This window comes from Hirundo rustica, chromosome 6 (genome assembly GCF_015227805.2).
Source record: "Hirundo rustica isolate bHirRus1 chromosome 6, bHirRus1.pri.v3, whole genome shotgun sequence".
Classification (NCBI taxonomy): Eukaryota; Metazoa; Chordata; class Aves; order Passeriformes; family Hirundinidae; genus Hirundo; species Hirundo rustica.
Genome location: NC_053455.1, coordinates 23,049,800 through 23,075,805, shown reverse-complemented (window position 1 = coordinate 23,075,805; position 26,006 = coordinate 23,049,800). Strand labels below are relative to the sequence as shown.

Genomic DNA, 26,006 nt, shown 5'->3' with positions numbered 1-26,006 from the left:
CACTATCAGTTTTCATCTTTGTTTTAGTGCTGGCTATAGAATTTCTAAGTTTTTTTTCTCTTCCCATATTAAAAATCAATAACACCTAAATCAATATTGAACTTGACATTCTGTTCTGAAGTTTTTTCTTAGGCTGCATTTTAGCTATCACCAAAACACAACATATTTGCTCTTTTCTGAAAAGTAGTTTCCTCCAGATAGGGTGTCTCTTGAGGATTCTTAGAAGGAACACTACAGACCTGGAAAACTTCTGTCACTTTTGGCCTGAGAAAATAATTCCTAAGAATTTATGCTACCTTGGTTGAAATAATAAGCACTTTTGTAAAGCACCGTCCGTTACCTCTGAGGAAGCTGGGTGGAATGAGGGAAAAATAGCACTTACTTTTTACAATGCAAATACAGTATTTTGTTGCCATCAATGAGGCTTGCAGTGATGATTAAAAAAAAAAAAAAAGAAAAAAAGGCTGTGAAACAGGTAGCACCATACCCCTGGTGTTGCTTTGGTGTCAGTGTGCCATGCTGTTCTTAGGCTGGTTGAAAGTCTATATCATGATAGTATCTGTCTATGGTCCCTGTATAAGTAGCTTTTTTTATTGTATTTTTTAAATTTCCTGCAATGTGTGGGATAGGATGCTCTTGCCTGTGCAGCATATAGTCACTGGGCCAGCTTCTTCAATAGGTAACAACCCATGCTAGATTGTGTATCTGAGCACATTCTACCAACATCCCCCGATTATATTTTATGTAACTATTTGGTTATAGACTTGAGGAAGTGTGTGCTGTAACAGACATAGTCACTTTTTCCTCTAGTCCATTGCTAAATGTTCAGGGAGCCACAGCAGGTGAGTCGATCTTTGTACAGGAGGTGGAGGTAAAAGAATTCTCCCTTAGCTCCAGCATAAACCAACTGCAAAAGGAACCTGAGGAGGAAAAACATTCAGTTTAACAAGTGGGATCACTCTCAGATACAGTCTATTTTGTGTTATACCTTGTTAGCTTACAGAAGTCCACTAGAGGGATGAGGATAGCAGAAACTATATATACATATGGAATTCTGTTTCTAACATAGGGCAGATAAGAGTGCTAGAGGCATCACTCTGGCAAGCATGTGAGCATTGTCAGGCTTGGGGACTGTGCCAGTCTTTTTATTGGGAAGCTAATGAAGCTTCATTACATTGGATGTAGGTTGATAAAATTCAGTTGTGTAATGGTAGAGGTCTCTTTAGGACCTTTACTTTGCCCTTGTATCAGTGCTTGGGGAATTACTCAGAAAAAAGAGACTATTAACCACAAGCCTCCTGCCTCACATCAAGGACCCAGAAAAGTGGCCTTCAGTTTTCATTTTGGTTTGTTTTTGTCATCTTTTACTTTATTTCAGCAGCTAGATGTTTTACAGCTTCAGCTGTGTTACTGAATGGTAGCACAGCAGATGCATCTTACTGATGCTGTGCTGTTTCTCTTCCTCTTTTACCTGGAACATTTATCTTGATATAACTGGCCAGCTGGCTTTCAAGTGACACTTTCCACAATCCCTGATGTGGTGAATTTGTAGGTGTTTGCTCAGGAAGTGCAGAATAGATGCTAGCCTTCCCTTTAGGCATATAGATTATAAGTGTAGAGGCATTGCTTCTTTTGTGAAGATCTCTTATCTGGCTATAATTCTTGAAATGTATAGTCATGATGTTAGGCTTCAGCTGACATCATGATGTATACTTCAGCTGCTTTGTCCCCATAGACAGACTATCTAAGCTGCCAGATTTATCAAGTTTTCTCTAAGCGGCACTCATAAGAGAGTCTTCATCTACCATCTAACAAAGTGATAGTTGTACTGGTTGTCAAGCCAAGTTAGTTGCTTTAATTAATTTCAGTGCAAATTTTGTGGAACCTAGAGGTTTCAGTGTACTAGATACTTAACATTTAGACAACAAAATAGCCAAAGTAAAGTGCATGAGATGTCTCTACTACCTGGTCATGTGGCACAAAAATTTTGTTTGGGCCTCAAGTGGTATGGAATCTGGACAGCTCAACCCTAAGGAATTCTTAAAGCCCTCTAGTGTAACACCAACCTGTGCTATATCTTTTGGGATTCTGATGGTGGCAGGGGCATTTAGCTCTGGACAGGGGCAGGGCTTTGAGTACTCTCCCCCATCTCATGAATCCTAACCCTGCAAAACTCAACAGCCTGGTTTTTGTTTGTTTGTTTATGCTTCTCAAGTGCTCTAGATTTCAGTTTAGCCCAATCATAACTTTTCACTTGCCTCTTGGGGTTTAAAGAGAAGCCTGAGCTGCTTTCTTCATTCCCCATTTTCTTACTTTGGGATCTTGCAGCTGCTGCTTGAGCACATACAGCAAAGAGCACCACACTCCGGGAAAGCTTACGCAGGAGGAAGCTTAATGGAAAATATGAAAGGGAAAAAAATGTGTTTGATGGACTTTAAATATAAAAAGGGGGTAAGAAAAGAAAAGGAGGAGGGGGAGATTTATTCACTGTAATAGGAACCAAATGTTGGCTGGGACAGCAGCTACAGCCTCACTCTTTCCCTGTAAACTCTATGAGCGGCTTTTCAAAGGCATTATAGGGTGCAGGGCTAATGTAGTGGTCCTGACTTAACCCCTGCCTCTCTAGAGAGAGGTAAAGGAGTATGGGTTTGGGTTTTCAGGGGAGATTGGTGACTTTAATTACAAGCTCAGACAAAAGCATATTCTAGACAGATAACATTGCCCATTTACTGTTTTCATCCTAGTGTGCTACTGCTGCTCTCCACCCCTAAAATGCAAAATCTGCTTGCATAAAGCACTAAAAAAGGGTTTATGTCTAGAAATAAATAGCCTGTAAGTCTTTTTCAGTTTGGTTTTCAATAAACTTGTCTACTGTGAAAGAGAGAAAGTAGAAGAATGTTATTACAACTCATGTTCATCAAATTGGTCCACTTGATTCATGCTAGCCTTTTACAGTGGAACCTCCTCAGTGAGGAGTACCTTTCCCACCTATAAATGGTGCAATACTGCATGTAATTTTCTGGTACTTTGGATTCTGTGAAGTGTGTATAGTCACACCAGAAAGTCTGCCTGGACTAGGATAAGTGATCAAATTTAAGATGGTTCTTAGTCTAAATTACTTACCTTAATAAAAGCAGATCCAGATGGTACAGTGAGGTAAATTAGTTGGGTCCACCCTGCTCTGTCTAGACTTCCTTAATTAATTAATATTTTTAAATGGGAGGTAGGGTATGTGGGACCACACAACACAGTTCAGGCAGTTGTATGTCAGAGTTTAGTGGGTAATCGTCCCCAAAACTTCCTTATGACAGCAAAATGATACCAGGTTTCTGTTTTAGTCTTACTGTATATATGTCTTGCTGTTAAAATAGTTTTGCAGGCTCTAACTGTGTTTGCAGGTGTGGAAATACGTGCAAGAAACATGAAGCCAGAAGAGCCTTCCACTCAGTAAAGCTCAACCCTGTGTTTGCACTAACTGAGGGTAGAAGGGCTGTGTGATTTTGTTAGTCTAGATCACTTGTAGGAGATATGTTCAGTTACCTTTGGATGAACACATTGAACTTTGCAGTCAGCTGGCTGTTGGTTATCTTCTTGATTCAGCCTTTCTGCTAGTGAATTTCAGAGCTGCCGTGTGTAAAGAGAAGGAAAAAAAAAAAAAAAAAGAGTTGTTTACCTGCCAAGTATTCCCCAGATCAGAGAGACTGACAGTATTTTGTAACAGGCATGAAGCCAAGGATGCTACTACTAGGGGCCCAGCAAAAATTGTCTCCACTGAAGGGTAAATATTTGATTTAATTTGCTGAGACTGCCGCGTTTAGTGCTTCTGATTGATAATGCCAGTTAAATCCAAGAGTAGCTGAGAGAGATTAGGCCTTTCCTGAAGAGGTTTTCCATAAAATCATTTCCATAATCTCATGCTGACCTCCCCCTCCTAGACTATCAGAAGGCTGTTTGGATGCACCTCATTTCTAACCTAGCAGATTAGACACTTAACACTCATGGGCTTGGCCGTATATGGAGACCTGGGATGTAAAAGGCACTTAATTCCTGATCCGCATTGCCTTTGTTATAAGAAAACACTTACCTTCCATAACCCAGGTTTATCAATGGCGAGTAAACAGCAAGAATAATTTTCAGAAGCTAGGGAGCAGGAAATAAATTATCCAGCAACACAGAGCAGAAAAGAAGGAAGCCTGTGGACTTTGATAGTAGTTGTTGAAAAAAAGTGAAGGAGTGAAAAGGCAGTGGGCTTTCCTTGTATAGCTATTGTGCATGCACATCTGGAATAATGAAGTGGAAAAAGTTCACGGAAAAGCAATGTGCAATCAAGGCCAGAAGGGACTGAGCTGAGGAAAAAGAAGAGAGCTAAGTGTGCCAAGGCTGGTTGGGCTCAAAGGAGGCATATTTCTATTAGTGAAGGTTTAGTCCTGAAATAAGAGGGATGTCATGTAATAAAACAGTGAAAATTTAAGTTTAATTGGTAATGTTGGGGGAGATTCTTGATGTTGAATGCATACTTGCTTGTGTAGTTGTGCAGCTGAGTGTGACACACGGACTCCTACAGCCACTGAAGCGCGTTGATCCAGCACCACAAGGAGATAAGCTGGATGCTCTTGCTCACGTATTTGTTTCTGAGTAAAATTCTTAGAACAGTATCAGTTCTCTCAGCTGAAAGGGGGAATTGTGAGAATAGCACAGGGGGACTCCTGACATTTGCTAGATATTATGCATATTAAAATGTTTTGGAATGCTTGAATTGTGCCTCTGGTAGTTCTTACAGTTAACCTGTGAATGGATTTGAAAATTGTAGTTAAACAATTTTTCATGGTTTTTGCCTAAACCAACTCATTCCTAACGTTTTGCACATGGATATTATACATCTTCTGTTTTCTCTTCATCTTCTGTGACACAAATATTCTGATGGTAAGATCCTCTTTTGTAGGCAAAAGTAGCTTGAACTGCTGGGAAAAGGGGGAACTGAAGAACTAAGGCTGAAACTAGTTCATGGTGCCTCATCAGTAACAGGAAAGTTTTGATTGATGGTCTGTGGCAGAAACTCTCCTGCATCTCTACACCACATCTACCATGGGAGACTGTACTTTTCAGTTTGAACAGAATTTGAACCTGAAATGCAGTTCTGCAAGTTTATTGTACCAATGTAGGCTTAAAAAGCTGCTCATTAACTTTAGAGGCTGTTCCTTAGCTTCTCTTGAAGAGTACAAAAGTAGATTGCATGTCAGGTGATGGCATCCTCACTTTATCTAGGCCAATTGCTTCCTGCCCCTTCCTGATCTTCAAGTACCTGTACCACGGTAAGTTCTGGACAGCTCCCAGTGCCTCAGATCTCCAGAATCCCAGGCTCAGCTCTTTTAGGAATATTCAAAATGCTTTGTTCGCTCCTTGGTGTTTTGTGAAACTATTTTTCTTTACCTTTGTAACACAGCTCATGCTATGTTACAAAGCAGGAGATTTTTAGAGGCTTGCATGTTCCGGCAATCAGAGCTACAGTCCTTGCTAAAATGTACACTCTTGCTGACTAAACTGCACCAAAGTCACTCTTTCATGGACACGCCTGATAACAGCAGAGGCCAGGAGTGAACCATTCTCAAAGACTGGTTGCTCTGTTTTTCAGTTTTTAATTTATTGCTTTTGAAGCTGAGGGGAAGGAAAGAGGAAGAAAGACAAAGAAAGGCCTCGAGGCAAGTGAGAGGCCCAAAACTCCTGCATCCCAGCCAGGACCCCAGCGTCCTGGGCTTCATCCCACACTGTTTATCATTGCTCTGTAGCCAGCCCCAATCTAGGACCTATTGTTAGGGATGGAAGAAGCATGTAGTGTGCCAAAGAAAATGTTCTGTGTTTTTCTGAGTGCCTGAGCATAAGTCAGCAGGATGCTGGGAGCTGCCACACTAGACAAAATCATTAGTTACTATGCCAACTACTTTCTAGCAGCTGGTGCTCACCAAGGATTTGTACTGAAAACTTCCTAGACTTGTCATACCATCCGAATGCCCTGTGGGAAAGAAACTGCTGCCCAACGTTGTCTTGCAGTCTATGGCAAGGTGGGAGCACTGATTTTTAAATGCACTGGGTTCCCTTATTGTCAGCAATGGTTCTTGCTCCTCCTTAGCTCCAGCCTTTATAGGAAAGGATGCAAAGTACTTTCATTGTCAGCTTGTTTCCTTCTTTAGAAGGAAAATAATTATTTTTTCAGTTTACTATATCTCCAGACATATGGATTTCTGCTCTGATCCTATCGGTTCTCACAAACTAAGCGGGGTTAAACAGAGGAATATTCTTCGTAAATGCTGAAGCTTCATTTACACAGTAATTTGAGCCTAGTTTGCATTGCCTTTCAATGGGATATAGACACTTTTCAAGTATTTCAAAAGTGCCTTCTTAGTGAGTGATATATGGAGAACACCAGTGTACTTCATGAATTGGTATTGTTGCCTGCCACATAGGAATTGCTATCAAGCATGTGCCCAGCTGTGCCATTGGAAGAAGGCTTCAGTTGAAATATAAATGTAAGCCTGATGTGTCATTCTTTTAGTAGAGACTGCTGTTTGTCCTGTAGTTCTTTGTAACTATGAGATCCTCAGTGACTGGTGTTCTAGGGTCTGGTCTTGTAGACAACGTCAATCCTTGGACTTCTCTTCAAATTCTTTTGAAATGGAAACAGAAGCCAGCTCTCTCCTTTCTTATAAGAGCTGATAATCACATCCCTTCTGTATGGAGACTGGATTTCATAGACACTTTTTTTTTCTGTAATCAATGAAAAAATGCATTAACATTTTATTAGTAGTTAGTATTTTAGTACACTGACATTAGTTTCTAGTCGGGATGTAATTAGTTGATTGCATAAAGGTTGCTTACATTAGAAAAGAGCTAACAAATTGGAAAAGGGAGTTAGAGTAGAAAGGTAGTTTGGAACCAGAAAACCTGGAGATGAATGTATGGTGTTTTAGCCCTTTTGGACTGGATCCCAATCATAATCACATAGTGATTTGTTGAAAATAGTCGCACAATCAAACTTGTATCTTTTGTGGTACAAAAAAACTGCAGCAGAGAGGTTTTATGCTGTCAGTGATTTGGAAGAGAGAATTCTGGCCCAGCCTTTATAAAAACTACAGTTGAAAGAAAGGAACACAGAGGGTTTCTTGCCAAAAACACTGAGTAGCCTGAAGAGCCGCTGGAAGGACAGAATCTTGCTTACAAAGGATGGGCCATAATGCCAAAGGCTGAGATTTCCTGTGCATAGTGAAGGCCTGAATCCTGGCCAGGTCTCTAAACTAAGCAACTCATAAATAATTCTGAGCAAGCTGTGAGAAGATTGCTCACAACCAGCCTGGCTGACAGAATGAAACCAAATCTTTTCTGGTGGCACAGGCAGGAATTTCTGTTTCCTATTTGCATGTGTGTGCATCTGTGCCTAAATCTGTTGATTGTACATGTGAAGAAATGAATATTCAATCATTAGTGTTCAAGCAATAATCCTGAATTGAAAACAAGCAGGTCTGTCAGTACTGACTCTACAATCCTCATTTCCATTAGGGGTGTGGAGGTTTTTTCCTGGTTATTTTTGGCTTTGCCTAAAACAGTGTAAGTTTTGAGAAAGCTTTTAATTTGGTTTGGGGTATTTATACAGTCTCCCTAACAAGTGAACTCTTTAATATCCATTAAGGTGTGAGGTCCTCTACAGCTGTTTTGCAGCCTTCATTATGGTGCTGAACCTGTTGTAATTTCCTTAGGCAGAACTAATTTCTGCTTCAGGGTGCTAAAGTGTTGTCATGTTTTGATAAATCATCCAACGGGCAGAGACTGAGAATAGGAGATGCTGCGTGATGCATTCCCGTGAGCATGGCAAACAGACTGAGAACGGGAGCGTGTCTCTGGCAGCAGTATATTGAGCCTCAGATCCTAAGCCTGTTCTGCACCAGGGCAAACATTGCCTGAGATGTAATATCAGCACTTGATAACATGTTAGGTAGGGACTCTGTAAAAGTGCAGGTGAAGTATTTCTTTATGAAAGTGATCCCAAGACTGGCAAATGCACTTGCTTTCTGTTGTCAAGTATTGTATGTTTATACTATAGAAGGCTGAAGTTATGTTTTGCAACATAATGCATAAATGCAGAATAATGCATTTACTTCGATTTCTGTCTGTAAGTAAGAAAAATCCTTAGAAGCCAACAGAAGCATATTTGATGCAGAAGGATTCTGCAGGCCATGAGGATAAAATCTGCTTAGGCAGGCAACAGTGTTTTCAATATAGTGTCTAGAAAAAAAGTAAGTGTTGTCTTGTTTTATCATGTGAAGAGAAGGTGTTGGAACCACAGGGAGTTGTGTACAAGATTGTGCTGCAAAAAAATCTTAGCCAAAGTTATGTGGTTTTGTTTGGTGTTTTTAAATTTGTTTTTTCCTAAAGGTTTAATAATGTAGTTTCAACAGTGCTTTCCTGGGTAATATAAGCCAAGTTTACCTGGGCAATATTATGTCCAGTATATTGGTTGAAACGGAAAACATGAGTTAAAGCAAGTTAGAAACCCAATGAAAGAATTTGAGACCTCATTGAATTGGACAAAAGTTGAAGAAAGGCAGCAATCTCGGTGCACTTTTAAAAAGTCAGACTTAAGTATTTGTAATTCCATAACAGTTAATCCTTTGCTAGATATCTCAAAACAAAAGAAAGAAGATTCAGGGAAATGTTACTAAAAGGTTGCCATTTAGACAGTGGGCCACACAGTACTGCAGACTGCAGTCATTGCACATTATCTCTGTGGCACAAAATCTGGCTATTGGCAGGTCCAGTTTTAGTGGAGTTTTTGTTTATATCAGTTTCGTCTCCTCCATTTTGTCTTGGCTGTTACATTTTAGAAATAATCACTCAATCCTGAGCTTCATAACCATTCTTTTGGATCAAAGGATAAATTTTATGTATTTCAGGTTCTGAGCTTGAAGAAGATATGGGAGGAGTTGGAACAGATGTTAGTTTCTAGAATTAATAATATAACTTGAATCAATAGCTTAAAGAGTGCTTGAGTGAATTCTCTTATTTCTGAATATTTTAAGGGTTTGCAATGACAAAACTTTTAGGGGAAGGAGAATTACACTCAAGGCAAGCTGTGTTGTGTTTAAAGAATCTAGGTTGTAAGTTTTGATCGGGTCCTGAAGCAAACAGATTGCAGTTAACTCCCTTGCCAAAACTGTGACCTCCACTCCAAATCGTGGCGTGAAAGACACCAATTATCTTTTACGTCCCATTTATGTATGATGTAGATAGGGCAGACTTCCCTTATATTTCCTGGGAATCCAGAGGAAATATTTGGAAGGAGTGGCTGAGAGAAACATGTCAGAGATCAACAGATAGTTGGGAAGCTCAGGCATTGAGGCTTGAGGGTTATATTAGCCAGTGTCAGGATTCAGTGGGTCATACATCTGTCGTGTGAGCACAGAATGTGTGAATTGCTGGGCCGTAGCCTCTTCAGGACACCTCGTGGTCCTGTCAGTCTGCCACCTGCTCTCTGCAAAGCCCCTCAGCCTTGTGTAGAAGTGTGTTGGTGCTGCCTTCTCGCCGAGGCTTACAAACTTCAAAGCAAGCTGGCGAGCTTCTGTTGGTACTTATCATGTTGCAGGCCACAGCTGAACTCCTACCATGTAAGCCTGGGCTGTAAGAGCTTCCTGTCTCTTTGCAGGAGGCCTTTTGTCCTCAAAGAAAAGCTTGCATTTCTCTGAGGATGAAAGAAATGAGCCTATCTCACTCCCCTCAGGCCTTTTGGATTGTATCTGTGTGGAGTCAATATGTATCCTAGTTCCAACCTCATCCAACCAGTCCTTTTGTCCTCTCTGGATGTTGTACTTCATGTCTGTTTCTTTTCCATTGTCACTGCAGCATGTATGTGCTTAGTATAAGCCTTGTGTTACTGTATTAAGGCCTCTACAAATCAAATAAATAATTATCTCATTAGTGATGGGAATCAGCTTTTTTACTGCTGCTATTCTGCCTATCTTCAATGCTAATCAGCCACAGGGACGTTCAGTTTAGAGGTTTTATTATCCTTTCCTTTTTTTTTCCTCAAGAGAATGTCTAGTAACATAGTTTCAGCCTATATTCAAGAAAGTGCTTAGCAGGAAGCAGTTGGCACATGGCACCTTTAGCGGGTGTTGTACTTGTTAAAGCCACTTAATACATGTTCATAGCTGGCTAAATATTAACAGATTTTTTGGAAGCAGCAGTGCCTTATAGGCAGGAGTCCTTATATGCAGAATGGTGAAAACATGATGGCTCTTTTCCTCAGGGCTCCAGAGAATCACCATTTTGCCTTGGAAGGAGAGATGGAGAACAACGTCTACAAGGTGACACGGGGTCCTCTGGCACATCCCAGCTATCAGCTTCAGTTTGCTGTGCAGCAACTTCAGCAGCAGAAACTTCAGGCAAGACAGCTGGTGGAGCAAAACCAAGCACGGCAACAGGTAACGCAAAAAAATCCTGTCTGGGTTGTAGCAGTGCTGACTGAGCCTTCAATGTGCAGAACAAACCCAGAGACAGTACATACGGCAGAGATTTTGGGAAGGAAGTAGCTCTTAAAGTGGATTGCAACAAAACCAGTATTACCTGCAGTGACTTTGATAGCATTTTGATACTGTGGTTCCCAGTAGCTTCTTCCATTACCTTGACATCTTAAGAACTGGAGGAAACCTGAAAAAGGGCTTGTATTATTGATGTTCTGGATGACTCCTAGATGGCAAAGGTGGACCACTATATCTGGAACAGTATTTTCATTCTGCCAGGAGTATCTTTCAAGGTTATAATGACTTAATTGATACACTTGTTACATTACTTTGTTATTAGAGAGAGAGAGAGACTTGAATGATGTCCAAAAGGCTTCCCTGCTAGAAGGAAAGAAGCCTTTGGGTGAACAAACCCTCATTCAAAACAGCTTGGTCTCCAATAGCAGGGAGCTGTTTATTAGCAGTCTGGCATGACTGGACTCCCATGAACAGACATAACACATGGAGGTCTGGACACCCACTCTCCCTCCTGTGAAGCAGATGATTCATTAGTCAGGGTCCTTGAGAATAGGTTATAGGCAAATTGCCCTCATCCTTTTCTGGGAGCATCGTGAAGGAGAGACCCTTCTGGTTTTTTTGCTCCTTGGTCTCCTTCTTTCAAGGCTCTTACTTAGCCATATAGTTTCCATCCTCAGCTTCTCTTACCTACAGTGTTCTTGCTCCCCCTCTGCACAGAAGATCTTCCTTTCATCTCTGTCCACTGGGCTCTGGGTGGGCAGATGTGGCTGCTCATGAGCTCTGGAAAGGGCCATAAACTGGCTTGTGCCTGTGAGGAGGCTGGAGCTGGCCATGGGGCCTGGCTGAGCCCTCTTCTAACTGCTGACATTGAGCTGATGTTATTCTTGGCTTGGGGCAGAGCCATTACTCAGGAGTTTCTGTTAAAATGATTCTTTGTTAAACCTCCTCTCACCCCCACAAAGTTCCCCCGCCTTTCTCTCCCTCCCTTCTCCTTCTGAGCCAAGCATTTTGAAGTTGCTGTATTGAGGCTATTGCCATGCTGCAGGACTCAGCTGCACTGAGTTTGACATTAATGAAGGAAACTGCTTGCTGAACATGGTGGCCTTCAGACTTTCTGTCTTGAATAAAATGTGATCTTAATAAAATGATTGTCTCTTGGACACTTCCAGTCCAAGACATTGTGCAGAGCCAGCCATCCCTCCTCTTCCAATCACACTTGCATCAATCCTCTGATGCCCATCCTGCCAGTCATGGCACCGCCCTTGTCTTCCCCTGCAGCCTCTCTAGCTTTCTGTCACTCACCTCTTCCTTCTAGCATGCTAGTTAGCTTCTCAGACTTCAGTCCTTTGACTTGGCCTAAGAACTGCCTTCTCGTTTCTGCTGTTTATTCATTCTCTGACCTACATCTTCCCACTCACACTGCTTTGACTTTGGCACCACCCTTTCATGCTGACCCTCATTTGTCTTCCTTTTTTAGCTAGAGTTCATGTAACTTATCCTAGCCTGCATGGCTTTACCACATTTCCTTGACAGTGTCACCTATGCTACTTATCTCCCACTGCCTGATGTTTTGTTTCTCTCCCTTCCCACGTTATGAGATCTACTCCATCCTTTGTTGTCTTGCCTGCTACATTCAAATTTGTCAGTCTTCCCTCAGCAGAAGAAATATATCCCCCAAAACTGAAGGTCTATCACTTGAAAGAGTGTCATCATCTCTCTACTTTGGGGAATGCATGCAGGATATCTCTGAGACTGTTTCATCTGATTGTTCAAGTTCTTGCTATGGTTAGAAGGCAGACTAACTATCTAGGAATTAATATATCTTGAGGTACTCCCTGAGTGTGGCATGACAATGCAACATGACTAGATGCCAGTCTTTCCTTCTGTCTCTGCCAAAGGGACTAGTTACGTGTATGACTACATATATGTGATCAAGTAACAGAAGCACCATGATTAATAACACAGTAAATGCTTCTCCTGTACATTAACCAGCTCAGTATGTTGAGACAGATGCTCTGGAAAGCATGGACTTTTCTAGTCAATTATTTGTGTCATAAGAATCCCTTCATCTGCCATGCAGTAGATCTGTCTTAATTGTGTGTGTGAACATGAAGACTTGTTGTGTGCTTTGTTGCAGCACCCATTCCTGACTGAGCACTTTCCAGACATGTAAGAATGATGATGATTTCTCCAGGCATTTAACAATCTGCAGAATATCAAATACTGTGTGGGTGGAGGAAGAGGAATAATAACGAACAGTTTTCACTCATTGTATGCAGAAGCTAGTTCACACAATGTAGTATGGTAGAAATAGACCTTTGATGCCAGAATAGGTACTTGATTACTTGGACAAAAAGAAAAACACCAAACTGACTGGATGAGACTCTAACAAACAAATAGGTGGAATGATATGGACCAGGAACAGATACAATACAGACCTTGAGAAAAGTGAGCAAAAAGAAAAAAGGGGAAGAGTTTGAGAGTAGAGACAAGAAGCTTAAATTTGGTATCAGTAAAATCAAAGAAAATTAATTACAAAATCAAAATAAAAGACAAGAAAAACAGGCTTATAGCAGTATTTTTAACGTTTAAAGGAGACTTCATGTGACACATTACGACCTAGATGTTATTATCACTGCTGCAGTTGGCAAGACAGTTAATATACCATCATTGTTTATTCTCTTAATTGTTTCCTGTACTGGAAAGATGCCATTAGCTGTCAGGGAGGTTCCTTCTTTGTGTGGCTATGTTCTGTCTGCTTAGCCTAGCATCTACTGGGTTTAAATTTTTATGCCAAACATTTCACATGGGAAAAAAAGCTAAATTAAAACAAGGGAAGTACAATTGTATGGTGGAATTATCCCCCTCAGTCCTGCTTACATCAAAAAGGCTCATGTTAAATAAGACATGAATCATGTTAATGAGTTGTGTGGGCTGTTATGTGATCACATTTTCAATCACAAGTTTAAGTAGATTTTGTACTGTAGAAGATTAGGCTAAATTAACCTTAAATAATTCTCTTGTCAATCATTTAAAAATTCAGAGTATGTCCTCTGAAGTATTCCTCATTTTATGAAGTTCAGCAAACTTTTGTATTTTAATATTTATGATTCTCTTCTGACATCCTTACCATTTATTTAGATCTGACTGAAAATGCTGAGTACTGTGAATAATATTCCTAGTATTCCTAGAACTATATTATTGCTGCCTGAGGATACAGGGCATCTTTGAATGCAGCCTCGGACATCTTTAAACTATTTTCTAAACTGTTATATAGGGAACTGTTGTCAGATTTGCAGTATCTCTTTTCCTTCAGTTTCTTGTTCATTCTTGTTTTGCAGCTTTCTCCCTCAGATTTTTTTCCCACTAAATGTGCTAACTGCCATTTTTCCTATTTGAGTCTTGTGATACTGATGAGTCAAAGTCTCAGTGTAAGTAAAACAGACCAACCATTCTGAAAGCAGTAGTCTGAGCTGATTTATACCAGCTGAATTTTCGTCCCCATGTTTCTGATCCTGTCACTATTATTAGAATGATGGTAACGCCTAGATGTATTAACTGTCTTTCCAATACAATGGTACAGCCCAAACCTTGCCCCAGGAGAGCTAGCAGTACCAAGAGAAATAAAACAGAAGGCACCAAGTCAACTGAATATAGTATATTTTTTTCTTGCTCTGAAGAATTTACCAAAGAGGACATGGTTCAGGACAGTCTGTACATACCATGAGCTCGTGCTTCTTTAAGACCCTAAGATACTCTTGGTGCAGTTTAACACTGTGGTAGTTAATAGTACATTTTGAGCCTGCTCTTTATCGCCACTTTGAATTTTCAGTTCAACCCATTGTATCCAAACTGATTTAACTGGATGCATTAGTATGTGCTCAAAAGAATTTCCACGAAACAATTTATATGACTGCAAAAATCTTCCAAGCCTTTTAATTCTCTGTATTTTTGCAATGTGATCTGAAACACAGTTGCTTTTCTAAAAGTGGTGGGTTGTGTTTTGTTGGGTTTTCTTTTTTTCTTTTTTAACTGAAAACCTCATTATTGCTTATTGCCTATAAACATCTCAGTTTGCAGTGCCAGGGATTTGGAACTAGCTCCACGGATCTTTATGCAATATGTGTTTGTGTGCATCTGTCTGTCAGTTCTCATAAGCTGCGGTGTCTCTCATCTTTTTCAGACTTGCTGATTCAATTGAATGTGAATGACTGTGGGATAGAAATCTCACAGCTATGTTTCATACAAATTTCATTAAAATCAAGAGCCATGTATCTGGGAAGGGGGTTCAGCTACTGTCCCCATTAAGGCAAAGGCTGCAGCATGAGCCCACTCCTAATTAGACAGCACAAAATCAACACAAGAATGCCCAGACCCAAGAAGGGAGGCATAATTTGGTGTATGCTTTATATTAGATACCGTAAGACAGATTCACAGGAAATGAGCTTCATTACCTCCTCTGGTCACACAATGAACATGTTTTTGCTTGCAACATTTGTTCCATTACTGTGTTAGGGATGGGTGTTAGATACAGGGATGGTAAGTGCCAGGAACATTCTTTCTGTTTTTGAGGATCATTAATATATCTGCTTTTCTTCAAAGTACTACACTACCTCTCTGCTTTTAATCACTAACAGCCCACACTTAACTGGTACTGACTAATACTCTTAGATGTTCATTGTCCTTACTGACAAGGTGTGCACATGGAGATTTTCTAATTTTTTTTTTTTTTTTTTTGTACAAGTAATACTTTGTGTATGGTGGTGTAGATGTTGAAGCAAGAAGATACTGCTTCAGTCTGTGATGTAGGGAAAAACACTTTCTCTGTCAGTGCTAACTTTCTGCATGGGCAAGACAGGGTTAATGCTGTTCCTCCTCCCCAGAAAATTGTGCACAAGAATTAACTCGCTAATAATTTACAGAAATTTTAGCTAAAACATCCTACAGCTTTTTTAGTATTTCTCAGATTTGTAGCCCTAGAGACTTGTTAGGGTAGTGTAAATGTCTCCTCAACCTCCAGTTAAATCTGCCAGCATGGGAACTGTAATTGAAAGTTTTTCACTTGAAGCAGCAGTTGTAGGGTGCTGCCTGCTTCAGGACTGTATCAGTCAGGGTTTGTCTGGGCTTCTGCTCTCCCTAAAAGTTTAATCATCAGAATTCTGAGCGATAAAGTCTGTCTCCTGTGTTTTGGATGTGCTGAAAGCTTCCCAACCCTTCCCTTGTGTGGTCAGGCTCTGCTCTCCCCGGCTGTCCTCTTCAATTGCACAGAAGCTTCTCCTGGTTTCCCGTCCTGTCCCCATGGAGTTCACAGCAGGGCAGAATACTCTGCAGCTGAATCCAGAAGCTGTGGTCCTTGTCAGCTTCCAGTCTCCCAATCCTTGCCTGGAAGACAGCCAGAATCTCAGCACAGTGTGGAGACAAAGGCATTTTCAGAAGTCTGTAACCCCCAAGAAAAACATCCATGACCTTTTTTTAGGCAGGTTTCAACACAGTTTTTGCTGATCAGACTTTGTTAGAGCATCCATGCTAGCTGTTTCTTCAGAGTCATGGACCTCCTTGCCCCAGTGCATATTAATGCAGGGACAGGGTTATGACTGTATGCGTTGTGGACTCCAGGATCGTAGTGATTTTAGTAACAAGAAAAAGAACTTACAGATAAAAATGCATAATATCAAAAAGAACTCATGGGAAAGAAGTATAATATAATTTCACGGTGAAATGTCACTGCTGAATAAGAAGTGGGTACAGTCACTTCAGGGTCTCCATCGCAACCCTACGATGTGTCAGGCTCTGAGCTGCAAGAGACTAAACCAAGTTCCATTTTAGCTTTTTTTTCTGGGGAGAGGTGGAGTGTGACTGCTGTTTTCCAGACTTCTGCGCTTGTACTGGCTTCCTTTTTGAGAATCTGGAAGCTGCAATCAAGGTAGAGCTTCAGGGAAGGGAGAGGTTAAGAAGGATTGGGAGCTCAAGGGCATCTTGTCAGTGAGCTCTAGTTAGGAAACAGGCCAGTTTTGGCTCCTGCACTTCCTTCTCTCCCTAAAACTCTGCCTGTCAGAAACTCCTTCCCACACACCACTGCTATGCCATTTGCCAGAGAATTGCGGGGGAGAGGGGCTTTTCCTGTCTGTGTGCTGAGACTCAGCCAGCTCTCAGACTGTGGTTTTCTCTGGAGCCTGGAGCCCATTTGCTGTGGCTTTGTGTATTTTCCAGTGGAGGAGAAACTGAGGACAAACTCAGTAAAGGGCACTACTCCCAGGGTCACACTGAGGGCTCAGCTTATCTCCTATCACTGACCTCTAGATGCCAAATTACAAGGTTACGGTACTGCCTCTGTGCTGGGAATCCGACTTCGAGGAAAGACAAAGCAGAAGTCCCAGCAGGTTGCTCCTTTCTGAAGAGAGCTTAGCAGTCTGCAGAACTCCCACAGGGGAAATATTCTCCACTCCCTGCTTTGCCAGGCCATTGCTCAGTTCTCCAGTGTCTCATAACATGCAGATCCTTTTGTTCCCTGTGTCGTATCTCCAACATGCTTCCTCTCCCACATGCTGTAGGAATAGAAGTATTTTCTGTTCCCTGATATTACTGAGGATTTCCTTTTTGTCAGTGGTGGACTTAAAGTTCCTTTCTCAGAAGAAGGTACCGTAGAGATTTTCTGTTATTCCAAGCACCTACACAGTTAGACCAAATAAGTAGCATTGTAGCATCTTCCCCATAACTTTTCTCTTTCTTAGAGCTGTGTCTCAATCCTACCTCCCACATAAAGAATAATTTAGCAAGATAATGCAGAAAGTCAATATAATGAAATCTTGACTTCTTTGTGGATGGAAGCCCACTGCAAGATTAGATTGAGGATTGAGCCTCTTGTTTTTTAATCCAGAATGGTAGAGTTCTGTGGTAGTAGTGAGGTTATCTGTCTTCTTAGAGGCTAGTCCTGGCTTCCAAGGGCATAAAATCCACTGACTTAACAACTTAGCTTGTGTGTGACTTTCCTTGGAGCCCTGGGGTTGCCTTCACCAGGCAGATTTATCCCTCACAAAAATGTTACCCACCTTCATCAGCATTCTCAGCAATGTTCGCAGAGGTAATCGCCAATTACTATGGGATTTTTTTCTTTTTTTTACCCAGGCTGTTTTTGCCAACTACTCACAATCCAGCACCAGTCATATATCTATGCCAGCTGGCTCTGATGCCCGCAAGACATCAAATGCCACTTCTAGTATCCAGAAGGCAGCCAGTTTGCACAAAGTACATCCATCCCAGAGTACAGCTCCTCAGCTGGTTCCAAAGCCTCCAACAAACCACAGACAGGCAGTGATCAGAAAGGCTCCAGCCCAGAGGATTTCCAAGTAAGTTTTATCTCTTCCATCCACAATAGGGAGTTGTCACTGGTAATCCGTGAAAATGAATATTGGAGAAGAAACTGTCTACATCTGACTCTGACAGATCTTTTGAGCTGTGCTGTCCAGGATAAATGTCAGAATAACCTGAGGTGTACGTACTGAAATAAGCATTGCACTGTGTTTCAGTTGTGTGTTTCACAAGGGTATGAAAGGTAACTGTAGGATCATACAAAGGTAAGGACATAGGAAATGTCAGATTGATCCCAGAGTGGGATTCAGGAATGTAAATACAGGTTTCTAGTGGCATTTTGGATGCCGAGGGCTATTCCACCTGACTTCCAGCTGCTCTTCCAGATGAGTGCAGGTCTTCTTGTGTTGTATGTGTCAGTCCCACGCAGATGTCTTAGATAACTTGAGAGCACCAATTATGGTACATCTATGTTTAGGCACTTAAGTCACTCCCTCTCTCTGATCTTTGATGGGGGCTAGAATCTGGTGGGTCAGAATAGGGTGCCAAAAAAAAATAGCCAAAACAAAGCAATTCAATACCTTTAAGAAGATAATCTGCCCCTGAGCCAAGTTTTCCCAAAAATGTAACACACTATGTTGGATTTAGGCCTTCAAGCACAAGTATTTATTTCATTTGAAATGTTTATATTGTGCCTGATGTAATGACAGCTTTTCTCATTAACTGTAGAAATCCTTCTTTTAACTTTTAGTAAGCTTTTAGTTAAATAATGCTTGCTATTCTAAGGTAAGTGGATGAATTTGACAGTTATCTTTAAAGACAAATGCTGTCTTTAAAAACAAACAAAAATATTCACCATAAAATTTTGCTTACTGATTGTAAATTTCCTTCCTTTCAATTTCTTGGTATGTCTTCCCTTTTGTGCATTATGAGAAAATGTGAGCAAGACTTCTGGGTTTTCAGCTTCCTCAACTCTCTCTGTTTATCTCCTCTTGAATGGCAGAACTGCTTTAGTCTAAATCCTTCATCAGATTTTTCCTCATTTATCCTCAGACTTGTTTCATCCTGAAAAATTGATTTCATAACTTCCTTCCTTGTATTTACTCTACAGCCAGAAGAGTTGTAAAGCTTTCAGAGCAAGCTCCTGTGAGGTTTCCTGATTCTGTTTTCACTTCCTGTTTTAAGAGAGAAGTTTTAGTTTTAGATCGCTGATGAAAGACACCTTACGAAGATGCAGTCACTGTGTGTGAATCAAATCTAGAACTGCAGGGCATATTTAAGGAACTTAAACAGGACTGCTTTGGGGAAGTTTGTGTATTTGCTGCCTGTACTCTTCCTCTCTTAAGGGATAGCACACAGAGTTAATCCGCCAAAACTATTTAAAAAGAAAACAAGATGTTAGTAAATTTTGTCAGCTCAGCAAATGCAGATGTGAGCATCAGGTCTGGCAGGTATGCTCTGGAAGCTTTGCTATCTGATTTCTTTCATGTTGGGTGGTTCTTGTTAGTACAGGTGACAGGCTGTGTCAGTGGGTTTCTCTGCTGGGCAGCAGGGATGTGTATTTGAAGATGCCGGTGTGCTGTGCTCACTTCTTGGCAAAGGAAATGTTTATCCTTGTGAGATGGAATTGCAGCTCCTTGGACAGACTTTACTTTGCTGCATTTTTGTGGTTTCTGCTCTGTGACAGGCAGGAGTGTGGGAAAACCGGAAAAAGTTCAGCACCAAAAATGCATAGAAGGGGGAAAAAAAGCAAAAGATTCCTTCAGAATTTTAGAAAACTAATCCAAGTATTGAAGGCTGCAAGGAGCCGCTCCGGAAATATTTTCCAAGTTGCCTTTCAGTCTCCAGCACAAGGCTCCAAACCCATTCTTGCCATTCATGGGATCTTGCAGTAACATTTTTTCACTTACATGGAAAACAACAGTGCCTAGCTATATTTCCAGCACGCTGAGAGCTGATGGTTTAAAAACTGCTATGTCTCAGACTAATTTCATCCATTCATTGCTGTCAGGAAAAGACCAGATATGCATCTGCAGAGGGGAGTGAATGGAGAAAAGCCTCTGTCAAAGGAATATAGACTAGAGAGGAAAAAGATGTCTTGAGTGCTCCAGCCTGTTTCCTACAGTCCCTGGTAATTTGTAGAGTATTCTCGGACATATTGTGTAGCTTGCTTTCAAAAAGGTCCAGTGGTAGAAACTCTAGTGTGTGCTATAAAAATATATTTAAGAATCTAGACAACCTTTTAATCACCTAGTTTCTCCTGATGTGCTATCTGAATTTTTCCTTTGTTTCAGCCTGTTGTACCTTGTTCCTCCTTCCTGAACCCTAAACATTTTCTCATGTAAATACTTCCCATTTTTTGAATATCCTTTTACTTCTTGGAGTAACCTAATTTAGCTTAGACTTGTTGAGGTTTTGGCAACCTCAGATAGTAGTTTTATCTACCAAGTCCTTAATTGTCTTGAATTTACTGTATTTTCTTCAGTTTGTCAGAGTGCTTGGACTGTGGGACCCAAAATTGTACTTTTCCAGTGAGACTACCATGTCATTAGGTTATGACATGGCAAATACCTCTCTCCTTAGCCTCTTTTTAGCTGCTTCATTTGTCTGTCAGGTCACTTTTGATTTGGTGCCTTCTCTCACTCCCTAATACTTCTTGGCTGTTTTTCTGATCTCTTTCTTCAAAGAGGATCTCAGTGCTATGTATTATTTCTACAAGACTCAATGAAACTAATCCCATTCTGTTGTTAAATTCTCATGTCTCTTTCTCCCCCCCTCTCTCTATATATATTTCAGTAAGCCAGACCTTACTTCTGTTTGCTCTTACACTGCCTGGCTTTTGTTTCACATCTTAACAAAGATCATCTTTTTAAAGTTGTTTCTAGAATTTCTCCAGAGAAAGGACTGTGATGACAAAACTGAAATCAACTTTGTCTCTTTGACCTATCTCCTCCTTGCATGCCTTACCAATTTCTCTCCCAGCCAGTGCACATGGCTTCCAGAAAAGGAAGAAACAAGAAGTAGAAAACTCAACTGCAAACAGAATGAGATGCTAAAGATGAACATTACCGACTAATTCAAAAACTGTATAGTAACTTGGACACTTTCCTGGTTGAAACATAAAGGGAAAAAGTAATGGAACAGCCAGACAATTCAGTCTTGTCTTTTCAGTTCCTGGCTTCTCTTGTTTTCGTAAAAGGTGGTAGGTTGACTTTATAATGGATTGTGTCCAAAGCAGACTCCTTGCTTAAACTAACAGAGTTGAAAACTGGGGCCCATATTAAGGCGTGGAAAAAGATTAACTGGGAGAAATGGTGTAGTATGCAGCTCTATGCTGAAATATGGTGCCGTAAAATGGTCTCACAGGGCTCTGTAATTTCGATTAAATGTGCCTGTATCACTGATAGATAGTTTTGGAACAGCTAACACAAGGTCTTTCTTATTTCCCAGAGTCAGATTGGGTCTTTCCACTGCTCATGTTGCCACTGCTATTGACAGGTCTATGAACCATGAAGAGACCTGCTGATATTTTGAGATAGAGATCTCAGATACAGTATTTATAAGCTGTGGAATGAGACAGATGTTCCCTGGAAGCAGTATTTGGTATATGGAATCTTCACATTACAGATGACAGCATGCAAAGTAGAAAAATACATTAGCTCAGCTGTTCACCAGAGTGAACTGGTGGTAGATGAAAAATCTTTCAGCTTTTAGGAAAGACTAAGTTGTAATAAATGCACATTTCTGTGCTATCATTTGCAAAGTAACTTTTCAGAAACCTTCTCTCTGTGACAGTGTCAGTAAGAGTAAGGCTTTGAACAACCTGTGAAAAGAACTATTAGTCAAAGAAAACATCTCAGAAAAATTGATCTGTCAATGTTAGACCACTGTATATAGGGAGAGAAAATGATAGGTAGGGAAAAGGAGCATATTTTTCAAGATGTTATCAGAGAGATCACCAAGTTTACCAGCAGTAGATTGGAACATTACAAACTGTCGGGGATATTGATGAGCATGGCTTAATTTCTTGCACTGTACTTCTCTGTAAATGTCATAACTCCATTAAGGAAGCCTTTTGAAATAAATACTCCATTCAAGTCCCACCACCACAGCACAAAAATCTTTCTACCATGTTCTCTTTTGTTTTACATGGTGCCAGCAATAGAAGAGCCAAAGTTCTTCTCTATTCTTACTAATACAGAAATAGGGTAGAGGGGATCCATTTCTCCAGGGTTCAGGAAATCTATCCCAGAGTGGGGAGGAGTCCTGACTGCAGTTGGACACAGAAGTAGCCAGCTTTTCTAGGATACACTGGCCAAGCCTAGCCAATGTGCCAAAAGCAGATGATGAACACAGAGTGAGCCTTGTAAAAAACATTGGCTCTGTTTTGTCTTCTGTCTTGTCCATGCGTGAAGTGTCTTTAGTGAGCTGGATACATCACATACATAAACTGAGTGCCCACTGAGAAGAGGACAGGCAGCAGAACACACATCTAACAGTTACTGGAACCCCTTTGACTGTTTTGCTACTGCTCAATGCAGCACTCTTGTTTTTTCAGCTCCCGAATATCTGGGTTGATCAGGCTGCCTGACCCTTAGATATTTTTGGCAGTAAAAGCAGTGCATCTGAGAGACGTGCCTTGATTTAACACCCTGACACAGCTGGGCTCACTAGACCTGTAGCTTGTAGCCCTTGGCTAGCCTGAGATCATACACACAGATACCATACAGGGGTACCCTGTCCAAGAACAACAAAGAGGAACAAGCCTCCCTGGCTCTGGGTCTTTACATCTGTTGCTGTCCTCTTGTCAAACCTGGGCTTTTTGTGATTGTTCCACTGGACCTTTAGATGCATCTGTAGCATCCCAGGAATAGGTTGTTAGAACAAAGATGTTCAAAATTCAGTCAAAGAAGCATTTCTCTTTCACATGTGAACAGAATTTGTAGTCCAAGGCTGGGCAGTTTAGTGCTAGTCTAGTACCTAAATTAAGGAAGCCAGTATCAGTTTTGAGGAGGAGTTAGCTGTAAAGGAGATAGAAAAGAGCAATGAGTGATATTTAAATGGAGGGGACAGTTGGGACTGGTTTTGTTAGTGCTGAAGAAGAAATGGAGAACATAACAATGGATTGCACTATAGAAGTGGAAGGAAAAACAACACAGACATTAAAAGTAGGAAACTGAGAAAAGGCAGTAGGATTTCAGCCAGCCCACGGAGGACTAAAGTGGAAAGGGATTACCTCAGTTTAAATGGTGGATATGTTCTGGCATTGAAGCTTCCATCAGGACAGCACAGAGAGTATGAGGAAGTGAGCTTAGCATGGTGGGAGATCCCAGGAGCAGAGCTGAGAATGAGCTCTGAATGAGGTGACGGTTGAAACTGCAAGAATCAAGGTACCCAACATTGTGGGTAGGCAGAGAAGGGCAAGTCTGTAGAGATAAAGAAAATCTCTGAACAACAAGGCAGAAGAGTGACTGTTCCCTGTTTTGCTTTTTTATTGTTGTACTTGCTGGCATTCTTGATTACTTTCAAACTACTAGTCTTGCATTCTACTTACAGAAGGGTGAGCTGAATTTGGCTGTCAGATCTGCTGTGTTAACAAAGTGGACAAGCTAATTACCAGCATGGAACTTCTATGTAAAAAGCGTAGAGATCCATCTGGATTCTCTGCTTCCGGAAGGAGCATGCAATATCAGCACAAAAACCCCCATAAGTCCCCACAGATCCAAAATTCTCTCCAAGAGACAATGAACACAGGAACTGGCACCTTATTTGACAACAGCATTTCCAGTTAAGGCTGACTGAAGTGAGGGGTTGTGGTATGCAAATGTATCTGCATCCCTCTCCCTTCATCTATGGACTCCAATTCATTTCACTGAAATCCAGCTGAAATAAGATTCAGGAGTCCCTCACAGACCTTTTAGTTGTCAGAAACACTTGGGTTACTGGCAGCTTGCTGACCTTGAAATATGGAAGCAAAAGGTTTCCGATAAAACCATAGAAACTGCACGTGTTTAAACAGTGAATTAAAATTCGAACAGGGAATAGCAGTCTGTTAGTTGTCAGGGCATCCCTTGGGGATGGAAGATTATGCTGCGCTTCAGGGGAAGAGCTGACAGCAACTGTAACACTGCAGAGCTCAAAGAGTGAAGAAGAACTCTGTCAGAGATGAGTGTACACGCAGAAGTCTGTAGTGATCAAAAATGAGTTAGGCCAGAAGGAAGAAAAGTAAGGAAGAATAAGGGCAGAGAGGACAAACCAGGAACAGATGGATAATTGTATAAATTTTTAAGGACAGAATAGATCCTTGCAGCTCCATAGCTTGCAAACATTCTCTTGTGAGTAGACCCAATTTTTCTGTAGGAGAACATGGGCTGAGTTTGGTAATGAATCTTTGTGAGTTAAAGTGCAGTTGTAGTCTACAAAGTATAGTTTTGCTGTAACTCGAGTGCTGAGATCAATGCAGAAGGATTTGCATAAGGTATCTGCTTGAGAAATGGCATTGGATTACTGAAAATTAGATGCATCCCATTTGTCTCAGTTTGCAAGATAAGTGAGAAGTCTTGACTAAATGAGCTCTCTCTGCTGAGGCAAGATGCAAAGACTTAACTCTTGAATTTAGTGTGTTTTGACAGCATGTGCATTTCTGTGCAACTGTTGCTTAATCACTTAAATTCAAATCATTGGACTAAGGTGACCATAGCATTACTAGTTGCAGTGTATGTTGGTGGTCCAGTACAATTTACTGTCTTCTTTATTCCCCAGAATCAACTTCCAAGGCACATGAGACAGTTAAGTGTTTTAGTCACATCAAAGTTTCCCTGGTGGCTTGACTGTTCCTTTGTCTTGCTCTGCTTTTCTGGAGTCAGTTGCTGTCACCGCCTTTTTCATACCATGTTCAGGCACAGCTTCATGGTTACAGTCCCAGTGAGATTATGTAAATGAGGGGAATTCTCAGGTTTTTGAGACTTTTATTCTTCCTTGCTCTGTCACTTCATATCTGTGTCTAATTTTATGGTTTTACCTCTTAGGGTCACCTCCACTGAAAAGCAAATGACTGGATTCCAGAACAGCCTTCACAGTGCTGCATCCTTTGAGTCAGGAACATATTCCACAGGTGAGTGACAGTGCCAAAGACCGTGAAAGTGGGGGTGGGCATGCTGGGATGCTTTCATCTTTTTCAAGAACTGGCAGGGAAAAAACTATCAGCAAGAAGAAACACAGCTGCCTTCTCTACATGTAGTGGTTCCTAGGTAACAGTCTGGGTTCAGCTGTGCAGGGAATTTATACCTCCTGGGATTAAAAAGACTAAACAGAAGGGAGCAGAGGCTGAGTTTCATAGAGTTGAAAGACCCTTTAAAATATGGCTGGAGAGGAAAAAAACTCACCTTGGCTCAAATGGTTCCTTTTTGCTTTAGACTTTGGCTCAAGATGCTCTTGTGTTTAAGCTTGGCCTGTAATAAAGGGCCAGGACATTCTTTACATTTTTCTTTGGTCTCACAGAAAAGCTGTTAGTGCATAAAGACATGGCTGAGACTTGTGAATCAGCTGCATAGTGAAGTCAATCAGTAGAGGTGAAAGTATCCAAAAGAAGATCATTGAGAGTTACAGAATCAAGTCTTTGTCATTCCCTAGTGGCTAATTAATTCAAACAGGTTTATCTGCTGATAAGTTCTCAGCAAAGGAGGACCCAATCAGTTTTTGATTTATGCAAACCTATTGGCAGGTAGAGCATAGTCTTGTAAACCCATACTACCTGTGGCTCACAGTGGTTTGTGATGGTGCTGTAATGGAATATATGGACACATTATGTTCCAGAATGCTTTGAAAAATTATGCTTCTGACCTTCTGTTTTGCAATGGAATCATGAAAACATGACTTAAGTATCACTAATGCAGTGATCTCTGTGTTCTTAGAGGCTGAAAGAAAAGTTTGTAGAGGGGTGAACTATCCAGTTCATCTCTTGGATATTTATCTCTGAAACTTAAAATATGACATTTCCATTATTTATGTCAGTGATTTTTTTGCTGATTCTCTAGCACAAACGTTTAGCTAATGCACTTAACATACAGTTCCAACCTGCCTCCCACACTTTACCACCTGCCAAAAACTCTAGTTATCATACCAGAAGTTTTATAGGATGAATCTCCATAGTCAGTATAAAACACCCTATGT

General features: G+C 40.9%; 1 protein-coding gene across 8 annotated transcripts in view; it reads left to right on the top strand.

Moving 5' to 3' along the window:
* Positions 1 to 26,006, top strand: part of TTLL5 (tubulin tyrosine ligase like 5) — a 122,835-nt gene that overhangs the window by 87,745 nt on the left and 9,084 nt on the right. For 7 of the 8 annotated variants that reach the window (XM_040065934.1, XM_040065930.1, XM_040065932.2 and 4 more), the window contains 3 exons: positions 10,295 to 10,469; positions 17,652 to 17,872; positions 24,863 to 24,948. In XM_040065934.1, the coding sequence (XP_039921868.1) occupies positions 10,295 to 10,469; positions 17,652 to 17,872; positions 24,863 to 24,948 (482 nt within the window). The remainder of the gene's footprint in view (positions 1 to 10,294; positions 10,470 to 17,651; positions 17,873 to 24,862; positions 24,949 to 26,006) is intronic. The other variant, XR_005701179.2, reaches the window with a different exon arrangement.